Here is a 10866-nt window from a genome sequence, read left to right as displayed (position 1 = left end):
CGACCGGTTAACAAATAGCGACGGTGCAGCGCTGCGTGCTAGAGAGAGAACAAGGAATTTTTAGTTCAAAAAATCTGTCGATTCAGCAATTTATCGTCCGATTTATCGCTACTCTTGGGGTGACCGATAAGATTATGCCTTATCTTCACCGTTTATCGTTTGGGCCAATTTATCACTATGACAAGCGATTTATCGAGAATCTACCGATAAATCGGGCCTATTCACAGCACTATGTTTGCAAAAACTATGCTTATTTGTGTTTTGTGGACCTTGTTATGCTATATGTATTGTTGTCCTATTTTGTTTATCATTATACGGGGATTCAAAGGCTAGGAATCAAGGTAACACTTATCTCCAATATTGTTTTGGTGTTGAATATAGCATATTTTAGTGTTAGGAACTGAGATTTGAAAAAAATGGCCGATTAATAGTCGACCGATAAAATCGATTAATCGGCCAATTTCCGATTAATCTCTAATTCCCAACTGACCGAGACGATAACGATAAGTGATATCCTCAACATTGCCCTCGCCTGTGCGGGATTTGTATCGCACCTCTGTCCATTTTGCCCCTTCACTAGAAAGTACTACTATGATTCTATGGTAGTATTGATGAATCTACGCCTTTGAATCGGCTGAATGAATGGCTAATATTTACTGGAACATACCGTAAAAGGTCTCTAAATTAAACTAAAGAAACGTCTTATATTTGTGTACAGAGGGAGTATAAGACATTTCACCTAAAATCAATGCCTAGAGATCGATCTCTTAAACTAAAATGTTGTTGAACGACAAAAGATGAGGAAAACAATTTCAGGTGCGGCTAAAATCCAATGGACATAATAATTTCGGATGCAAAAACACAACACAAGTAAACAAAATAATTGGAATGAAAAAAAATGATGTTGGGATGGAGTGCTACAAATTTCTGGTAACTTTTGCCTGTATAAGTAGTGTCAAAATATTATCGCTGGTACCTAAATATTTTATAGCTAGAGCACGAATCTTGAAACATACTATAAAATTACGCCGTGAGGTAATTTGTTTGTGTACGACATCGTTTTTCCATCAGAAGCTGTTCCGTGTTAGATAGGAGTACTACCTACCGGCCAGCACATCCAAATCCAGCCCGAGACATCGATGGCCGACCTACCGGACGACGCTCTCGGCGATGTTCTCCGCCGTCTTCCACCACGCTGGCTCGCCGCGTCGCGGTGCGTCTGCAAGGCCTGGCGCCGCACCATCGACGAGCGCCGCCTCCTGCGCCCTGACCTGCTCCCACTCTCATTCGCCGGCATCTTCATCCAGTTCGACTCACACGCGTTCCCGGAGTTCTTCGCCCGCCCCTCTCCCTCATCAGCCAATACCAAGCTCGACTTCTTGCCTCCCCCCATGTATCCCTTTGATGGGGTAGGCGACGGGTTTGACGAAGACTACTTTGTTCGAGACCACTGCAATGGCCTCCTCCTGACCAGCCTGTACGTTGTCAACCCTGTCACGCGACGCTGGGATCTTTTGCCTCCGCGCCGGCGCCCGGCCGATCCAGAATGGATGACCTTTTGGTTCAATATAAGCATCTAGTCTTCGATCCCACCGTGTCACCCCACTACCAAGTGTTCAGCATTCCCAGTTTGCGCGAGCAGAGTACCTATAGGGACATGGGGGTCTGCAGTACCGTCCAATTAGACCGCTTAGTGGAGAAATCCGAATGGCCGCCGTCTACATACATCCTGGATGTCTTCTCCTCAATGTCGGATCGCTGGGAGGAGAGGCCTTTTGCTAGAGAAGGTGATGTTGCAGGGATTGTCGAGGCACGACAAGATCACCCCTACGGATGGTCATCGGCCAAACGTGGCGCTGCCTACTGGCAACAAGCACTTTATGTGCACTGCCAGCCTAATGCTGTCATGAGGTATACATATATATATACTTGATTATAACATTACCAATTTGATACCGTCACTTGTTTTACCATGATCAAAGGATCACTTGATTCTATGGACTTATTTACAGTTTCTGTCAATGATTTGACCTTGCAGGATATCTCTTTCCGATGACAAGTACCGCGTGATTAAACTACCAACCGACAAGGAAACCATGGCTTATCTAGGAAGATCAAAAAAAAGGCGTGTACTATGCATCGTTCGTTAAGGATCTCTTTCGAGTTTGGATCCTGGATGAATCATATGGTCAGATGAAGTGGATGATGAAGGGTGAATATGACCTTAAGTGCGTGCGAGCGTCAGATCAGCGTGTTCATGGTCCATGGGTCTTACAAGACATTAACTATGAATTCTTCCGTTCTCAACTTCCAGAAGTCAAGAAGAAAGCAATAGTCCAAGAAAAAACTGACTGGGACTCCGACAATGACGGTGCAGACAACATCGTAGACATGGCTGAAGAGCGTCGTCATGGATGTGATGTACTTGGATTTCACCCATTCAAAGAGATTACACGCCTACCATTTGAATAGCTCGAGGGTTGAATGCTTAGGCAACATGCGCCCAGCCTGTTATAATCTTTTTGAAGGCTTCAGATCTACCGAACAAAATTATGAATATTTTCCGTACACGCCATGTTGGGTAGGCGAGTTCCATAGCAACAACAAATGTAATTTATAACGGCAGTCATCTGGAACAAACCTGGGTATGCGGTTTTAGTTTTGATTATTTATTTTCTGCAGTGCGTACATTATTGTTATGTTATTAGCTAGATATATATTTGTAATTTATCGGTATAAACAATCTAGATTCTTGTGTGAATCTTGCATGTGTTTTTGACTCAAATTAAGCATCTAGCTAGTATGAACAAGTCGATCAATATGAGCAGGGTTTGCACTACAAAAAACTAGCTAGAAACTCTTAACTGACACACCACTAACTAATGGATACACAGTGAGGTACCTGTTGCCGCGAGAAACATCACATCATCTGATTTGCATCGACCAAACACGAATCAGTCGTCACTCGTCAACCTGAAACAACATTCATGCCAGATCATAAGATATGCAGCAACAGGCGTCTTTTTGCTTACTTGCCTCATCACCATGGCGTCACAAACACAATGGTCTGGTCTGGACCCAACTACTGAAAAGGATGCAAACAGGGTCAGCTCGCAAAATGCCTCAACGATACAAGAAATAACAACAAGAGCTTTTGCTGTAAAACAATTATAATTACCCGAATGTTGAATATTCATTTAATAGACTTCAGAGGAAATGAAAAATGAATGCTGCGTTATAGAGAAACAACAACAGCTGCAAACTGAAGTTAAAGGTTCCAATATTTCTCACATGACACATACAAGATACCCTTTGATCTACAGCCGGATAAAACTGTGTAGTAAGTCCATTCGGTCCAGCTATCCATAGTCAATCCAGCTACAGGACAAGCAAAGGTTACATATATGCTACATCCATGGTCCCTGATTGTTTTTGTGGCCAGGTTACACCAGGAACATCCCTATATACATGGCTACATGTAGCTAGGCTGAGTGTTAAAACAGACAAGGATTAATCTGAGTCTGGCTGTTGCCTGGTTGGTCGCCGGAAGTAGTACCTGTTACCAGAAAACAGTGATGATTATTCATTCAGTAGCAAGCATTTACCAATGAAAACCTAATAATAAAATTGAAGTGAGACTGTCGCATACACGAAAATGTCGATGCCATGAAGCGATGCGTATTTCCTGAGCAGGCGTTCTATGGTATACCACTCTGATCGCTGGGAGCCACTTCGCTGACCAATCCGAGGCATGTGGATACTCGCTTCAGGTAAATAAACGGAAACAAATTAAGGTGAGCCTGATAAACTAACTAGACTCAATCACATTGGAAAATACAGATGTGGAGCTTTTTTTTAAGATAATGTAGAGCTTGTTACTGCTTGAGAGGATCAAAGTAGTTAACCGACACAAATATGCTGTAATTATTGGTCTATTATCACCAGTCACACCACCTCATGAGCTACTGAATAAACTTGGTCCAACTGAATTGAGCTGGTTTCAGAACTAAACTAAATTTACTCCACAAACAATTCAACCCAATATGTCTTGCTACGGAGTAATCGTTCAAACTATTTAAGATGCTAACAGCAAACTTGAACAGGTGAAAACACAAGGTAGCATTCTAATGTCATGATTCAAAGATACACCTCAAGTTTCTAATGTTAAAACTCAAGAAGGAACTGATACCAGAACGCTGAGCAGCTGAGAAGGCCGCCTTTGACAAACACAGCTCCAAGTCAGACATTGAGATTTCACTTCTTGGAATCTTACGTTTCGGATTATAAGACTGCACAACAGCTAGTGCCACCCATAGAGGTGCGTCCAAATTCCGGCTACAGTTGGCTTCTGCAGAGAGGATACAAATGCAGTGAAATACAACGGTTTGGACTCACTGTAGACTATGATGATTTATAAAACTAATGTAAATTCTAGAGGATACAGAGGCAGTGAAAGAAAAACTAGCTCAAGTAACTGTGGACTACATTTTAAAAGGTAAATACACTTGATGTTGAAGCTTCCATACATGTACAAACATCGTAAAAGGCATATTTTTAATATAGCAATGGAGTTTCAATGCACTTTAGATACCAAGCAGACAAATATAGTCTAAACTCACATTCGAATGCAAATGAACGAACTCAGATTTACTTTATATAACATAAGATGCTCGTGGCCTATGGCACACTCCCCACAAAACCTATGTGGACTGCAAATACATCCAAAGTCTACCTAACTCAGGTTACCATAATATAGCTTTTGCAGGAATGTATCATTGTTATTTCAATGTAAACCCCCTACAGTGGACTTGCAAAGTAACCAAATGAGCCAGAACTGCTACACATGAAAAGGTGCTGAACATGATTCTGTCCTTAAATCATATAATTTTGTGGTGCTACGTGAAATTGGTAACTAGATGTGCGATCTATTATGGACAGCAATACTGCAGTATGCTTGATTTATTTTAGCAAGCATTCTAACAGAGAAGAGATATACACCACTAACAACGAGTCCACGGGCTGTCACCTGTCAAAAATATCATATATCATAATGCCAAATCTCTGATGGTCAATTAGTAACTAGTTAATGTGATTATGTTTGGCATATAAGAAATGGCACAACTTGGATTTGATTTGCATTAGTAATCCTGCCAAGGTTAGAGAAAGATAACTGTTCATCATCAATGTGAGCAGTACAGCGAGCATATAAACATCAGTGCCAATGATATTTTCAGGCATTCAAGTAGCAGTTAAGTATGATATGCTTGTCATAAAGAAGCGAAAATAAGCGGAGCTAGCATAAGAACCAACCATCTAGCTGAATCAAGTGAAGATCCCCCATGTGAAGATCGTCGACTTCAGAAGCACGATGATAAGCATCTGGAATGTATGTTGAGAGACTAGTCAAAGCATCAAACATTCCTCCATGACCCCATGTTCCAGAATTATCTACACAACTGCACCAGCATTTGATTCGTTAGTACAAAGTGTGGTTCAGAAGAAACTAAGGAGTGTTGGAAGGAATTCAAAGAAATTTAAATTGCATATTTCAACTTAAGCAGTTTAAAACCTGATCTCAAATCTCAGAGCCTTCTATAAAGGAATAGCGTATAACATACTACAGTTCCATCAAGAATTCTAGCAAGGGGTAGTGGACTTCGCCAAATAATCTAATCACACTTCTTCCCTGAAAAAACATACCTGAATATAATGGCAGGCTTTGCAGCGCAAACTTTTGATGGATCAGTGCAATCTCCATATACAAGTTGGACGGATCCTGAGTTAGAAATATTCTGATTTGGTATGTTATCAGGAACTTTGACCCCTAATGTCTGGTACCCCAAATCTTTCCACTTGGCCAATCTCTTTTCTTCAGCCTTTTTCTTATTAGCTTCACGTTTCAAGAGCTTATCTTCAGGTGCAGGTCTTTGCCTTTCTAATTCAACTGGGACATCTTCAATAGAATGTGAAGCCTCCTTAAACTTCTCTACCCAGGATAGGTATGCAGCTTCGTCAACCCCTGGATCAATGCTAATAGAATCACAAGCTCTTGTAATTACAAGCCCGCTGCCCTCAGTCAAATCTGGATTGATTTCAAATGCTCGGTCATCCTTTTCTGAAGGTTCATGAGTACGCATTTTGATAACATTTTCTGACATTGATTTCAATTTTTCCAGTGTCTCCTCATTGATTGTTTCCGCAGCTGTATCTGCGGGGTCAAACTGGTGTAAGCCAAATATAATCGAACGCATGTCATTAGCTTCATTTCCCAAGTCATTTCCTTTCCCATCAGTTGCATCCTTATCTCCAAAAATATTGTGGCTAAGCTTAAGTTTTCTCTCTGCTCTTCGCATGATGACCTGCAACCATTTCAAATTAAAGAGAAAAGGTCAGGAGCAATTTAATCAAGAAAGTACTGGTACATCGCAAGTCAGAGTTTTGACCTCTTCAATCGTGCGTTGCGATACCAAATTTATTGATAATACATGATTCAACTGTCCAATGCGGTGAGTACGCTGCAAAGCCTGTTTGTCAGCCTGAGGATTCCAGTCTTGCTCATAAAAAATAACCTGCAACCAATCATGTCAAGAGCAACAAAATTGATCAATAGCATAAAGTTTTCAAAAAGGACAAATGATCATCAGTCTGGAACTGTCTGCTGGGCACTAAATACACATTTAGGATAAAGAAACCATAACTGGAATCCACAGATAAGAAAACTGGATCTGATTAGCTATAGTTTCAAAATGAATTATACTCACAGTATCAGCACCAATGAGATTAAGCCCAACACCCCCTGCTCTAGTTGATATCATGAAAACAAAAGCTCCACTTGGATTACTGTCATCTCTTACAACACCTTTGGTAGGTTGAGAGCTGAAATTTCTGATTGCTGCAAACCGTTCCTCGGCACGTACTGAACCATCCAGGCGCTCATACGTGTAATTACGCAGTTCTAAGAAATCCTGTTTAAAGGATGGTGCAAGAGAAATTATTTACATATGCGCAGCCATAAGAGAAATAGGTCATTATATGCCAGCATGGTTCAAGAAAAAGAAAACCTGCAGAATGTCCAGCGTCTGAGTCATCTGAGCAAATAGCACAACACGATGACCTAACCTGTGGAGCTTCTCAAGAACAAGGTCTAGCACAATGAGCTTTCCACTAGCCTGAATAAATATCACATAAAATATCATTGGACATCCGGTCTGTATAGTCCCTCTTAAAGTCCCATGTTTAAAAGGCACAATCTAAATATGCTCTTAGTTGTCCTGTTCAAAAATAAATCAGTACTGACCTGAACCAAATGCTCCCCTTCCTCATAAGGCTCAGGCTCAATACCACTGAATAGATATGGATGACTGCAAGCTTTCCGCAGTTGTACTACCTGATAGGAGTTGCAAAAACAAGACATGGAACTTAAATTTATACAGAGCCTCTAATGTGCTTAACTGTCAAAAGGCAAAAGAGTCAAAAAAGCAAGACTTGATATAAATGGAAGATCACACATCCCAGCACTCTGGAATGAACTAACTACTCTGAACAAATAAATAAACTGTAAATGGTATGTAAAGACACATCAAAATACAATTTTACTGAGATGTAATCTTGTTTATTATGCCATGATCGATAAAAATATTTAGTTTTGCTACAAGAAAACTAATATTTAATAGATAAATAATTCATGGTTCAAATAGGTAGTTAATAAATAATAAGTTCACAAAGCCAGACACGAGGCAAAGCGAATGAACTGTAAAACTGTGCCAGCTAAAAACAAACAACCTGATTTCATTTACAGGAGCACGGGTGGCAAGCATGAAAAATTACACTGAGGATACACGTACTGAAATCTATATAATTTCATATTGTGGAGCTGTAAATAGATACAAGATGCTGATAAGCAGAAAAAAAATCATTACAATGTTCTGCAGAGATTGATGACGAGAAGATCCACCAGTAAATGAAAGAAGTGTTTGCAGCTCTTTTCTCAACACTGATAAGTATATCTTCTTCTGTAAGGGTGCCAGAGGTACCATCCTGTAAAGATCATATAACTTTAGAAAGGTTAGGGGGGTAAAAATCCAAGAAGGTTATGCTGAAGCTTAGATAATGTCATACTGACACTGTCAGCTCAGTTAATGGAGGCAATTCCAGAATTCCACTCTCAATTAGTAAAGCCTTTGTTCGTCGGAGCATAAATGCTCTGAGTATATGTTTAAGGATCTTGAATTGTCTGTTTGCTTTATTAGCTTCACTACCTGTTGAGAAACATATTGCCGTTTTTAAAACCAAAAGAAGCTGACTTAAAACTAAAAATAAGATAATGTTAAAGAATGGTGCATGTTCACATTTTTGGAAAAAAAAAGCAGGCAAGCAGGGCAGGTGCCGCTGTGCTTATGTGAAGATCTCAAACAAATAAAATGAAAAGACATGATGTCACAGATAATTTAATGATGTGGGAAGAACTGGTTCGAATGATTAGAAAGAACTGGTTGGCACAGCCAAACATTGTGGGCTTGTGGCACCTTATATCACTACCTGATGACCAAAGTTTGATTTCTGGTTCCCCACCAACCATAATTGTTTGGGTTATTCTTGTGGAAACTCCACTAAGATTTGAAGTGATTTGAACTTGTTACTTGTTTGTTGTGACCCTTAACATGACTATACCACTATACCAGACAACTGCGTCACCATATCCAATATCATCTAATGTATCAATGACATGTGGGATGTGGCCCAGGGCCTACATTGGATATGTTTTCCGATGTGCACCACTTTTCAACGGTACTGTGATAATTTTCTCTTTGTAAAAGCACAAATACATTTCGTCGCCATAAAGAGAGGAATGCCAATCAAACCACTGTCTTCAAACAAAAAAAATCTTTAGAAGGTACATTCTGATTTTCTGTGTTCTCGAAAAAATAACCAGGCCATTGATGAAAGAGTAACAGTTTTTACCAAACACATCGACATGTCCGCACCTAAATATAATATAACATGAAGCAATAAGAGACTACACATATGTTTGCACACAAGGTGTCCGGTTAATGAAAAACATTAATCTCAGTGGTACTGTACATGAGGTATATGGTGCTCACAGCCAAGTTGCATAGATGTTGTTTCAGACAGAACAAAAACTCTCACCTACGAATCACTCTATAACATTTAGGTAAATACCTGATAACAAATTCCCTGCTTCCTTGAAAGTAGAAAGAAATTCATCTAGGGGCCCAAAAACTGAAGGCATGCAGAAGTGCATCAACGCCCATAGTTCAGAAAGGTTATTCTGGACAGGAGTGCCTGTTAGTAGTAGACGCCTTGGCATCATAAAGCGTTCTTCAAGAACATTATACAGTACCTGAAAAAAATGCAGAACTAGTGTCATACAACTCCTAATCAGAGCCCGCAACTCCCATTATCATAGTGAAGCAGCGGTTTTACATACACTTGATGGATTTTTAAGACGCTGGGCCTCATCAATCACCACATAGAGCCAAGGAACTTGGGAAAGAAAATCTTGATCCATTAAGGCTATGTCATAGCTCGTCAGCATCACATCAAATGGTAATTCCTATTTGCAGTGGTGAAAAAATAAAGAAGTCATAGGCCATGTACCAAAATTCCTACAGAAGTAGAGTGAGAAACAATGCTCTAGGACAAGCAAACAAAGCTATTTTGGGATGTATGGGAACAATAAATATAACATCCAATGGGTGTTGTTGCCCACATTTAGGGAGATTTAGACACAAAGTACACAAACTAGTAAGAGAGCAGCATACATTTGAATGTGAAGATTTTTGGACATCTTCATGGATCGTTCTCCGTATCTGACGACGATGCGGCTTATCGCCAACATACTGGATGACCTTCAAGGTGGGGCAGAATTTACCGAACTCCGACAACCAGCCATCCGTCACACTTAGAGGGCATAACACCACTGAAAGAAAAACCATACCCTTATGAGATTAAATGGAAACAATAGCGTGGTTAGCTATTAAAGCTTGACAAATGGATGGGAGTACACACGGAACGGTCCGGGGGCGATGGATTTGATCTTCAGGTAGCTCAGCAGAGAAATCGCCTGCAGGGTCTTCCCCAGCCCCATCTGCACATTATGGTCAGGCACAAACATCAGCAAAATGTGGCTCTGAAAGTGTTAGCAGCGCCGGATTTCAACACGCCGCAGCCTCCGTTGGTGGCCGAATCGAAGCTGCGCCATCCCGTCCCCAGGTAATCGGCTACAGAAGTGCGGCCGGAATCAATGGGCTCACCTCATCGCCTGCAAAACGAACGGGATTCGATTGGTTAATCGCGACGGCGTAGTGCTCAAGGAGAAGCTAAGAGGTAGGGGAGGGGGGAGAGGAGAAGTCGGGCAGCGGGGAAGGAGGAGGAGGAGCGGGTGCGGACCGAGCAGGACGTTGACGCCGAGGTGGTAGCGGCGGATGAGCCAGTCGACGCCGTCCAGCTGGTGCGGCTTGAGGTCGGCCGTGACGCCGAGGTCGGTGGAGGAGAGGCGGGGGAGCTGGGACTTGCCGTCGGCGGAGAGGACGAGGTCGGCGGCGGCGAGCAGGCGGCGCTCGTAGGCGGTCGCCGCCATGGGGAAGAGGGGCGGGAACTCGTGAAAAAAAATGAAGGGAAATGGAGGTGGGGAATAGCCGGAGCGACGTGGAAGAGACGAGAAGGCTGCCCGCGTGTTGGATACGGCCCGGACCGGCCCGGACCGGCGTCAGCCCGCTTCTCTCGAGGCGTCCCCTCCCTTGTGCGACCGGCAAGAGCAATAGGAAAACACGAAATCACTAGTTAGAGCATCTTCAATAGATGGTCTAAATTTTAACGATCTAAAATTAGAGATGTAAATTTTGA

At 41.7% G+C, this 10866-nt stretch overlaps 2 protein-coding genes across 2 annotated transcripts; one reads left to right on the top strand and one right to left on the bottom strand.

Moving 5' to 3' along the window:
• Nucleotides 1-1194: 1194 nt before the first annotated feature.
• Nucleotides 1195-2631, top strand: LOC119298536. The gene is made up of 2 exons (XM_037575897.1): nt 1195-1911; nt 2039-2631. Exons 1-2 carry the CDS (start codon nt 1547-1549, stop codon nt 2148-2150), a joined length of 477 nt encoding a protein of 158 aa, XP_037431794.1. The 5' UTR covers nt 1195-1546; the 3' UTR covers nt 2151-2631.
• A 586-nt stretch (nt 2632-3217) lies between these two features.
• Nucleotides 3218-10649, bottom strand: LOC119304312 (probable helicase CHR10). Its single transcript, XM_037581488.1, has 17 exons — nt 10411-10649; nt 10275-10282; nt 10030-10108; nt 9783-9940; nt 9449-9574; nt 9181-9361; nt 8123-8258; nt 7920-8037; nt 7298-7387; nt 7062-7169; nt 6762-6965; nt 6444-6569; nt 5701-6359; nt 5311-5456; nt 4190-4348; nt 3650-3764; nt 3218-3556 (listed from the first exon to the last, which is right to left on the bottom strand). Exons 1-17 carry the CDS (start codon nt 10598-10600, stop codon nt 3511-3513), a joined length of 2649 nt encoding a protein of 882 aa, XP_037437385.1. The 5' UTR covers nt 10601-10649; the 3' UTR covers nt 3218-3510.
• Between the last annotated feature and the right edge of the window lie 217 nt (nt 10650-10866).

This window comes from Triticum dicoccoides, chromosome 5A, assembly GCF_002162155.2.
Source record: "Triticum dicoccoides isolate Atlit2015 ecotype Zavitan chromosome 5A, WEW_v2.0, whole genome shotgun sequence".
Lineage (NCBI taxonomy): Eukaryota > Viridiplantae > Streptophyta > Magnoliopsida > Poales > Poaceae > Triticum > Triticum dicoccoides.
Note: the sequence above shows the minus strand (reverse complement) of the source record. Positions and strands in the feature narration are given on the sequence as shown.

Bases quoted from the DNA above. Each gene is read 5' to 3' on its own strand.
- LOC119304312 (XM_037581488.1), bottom strand. From the start codon at position 10,600: ATGGCGGCGACCGCCTACGAGCGCCGCCTGCTCGCCGCCGCCGACCTC. The intron at 9,941-10,029 runs GTGTGTACTCCC...TTTTTCTTTCAG, and splicing joins CATCGCCCCCGGACCGTTCC to TGGTGTTATGCCCTCTAAGT. The intron at 6,570-6,761 runs GTGAGTATAATT...GATTGGTTGCAG, and splicing joins ATCTCATTGGTGCTGATACT to GTTATTTTTTATGAGCAAGA.
- LOC119298536 (XM_037575897.1), top strand. From the start codon at position 1,547: ATGGATGACCTTTTGGTTCAATATAAGCATCTAGTCTTCGATCCCACC. The intron at 1,912-2,038 runs GTATACATATAT...TTGACCTTGCAG, and splicing joins CAGCCTAATGCTGTCATGAG to GATATCTCTTTCCGATGACA.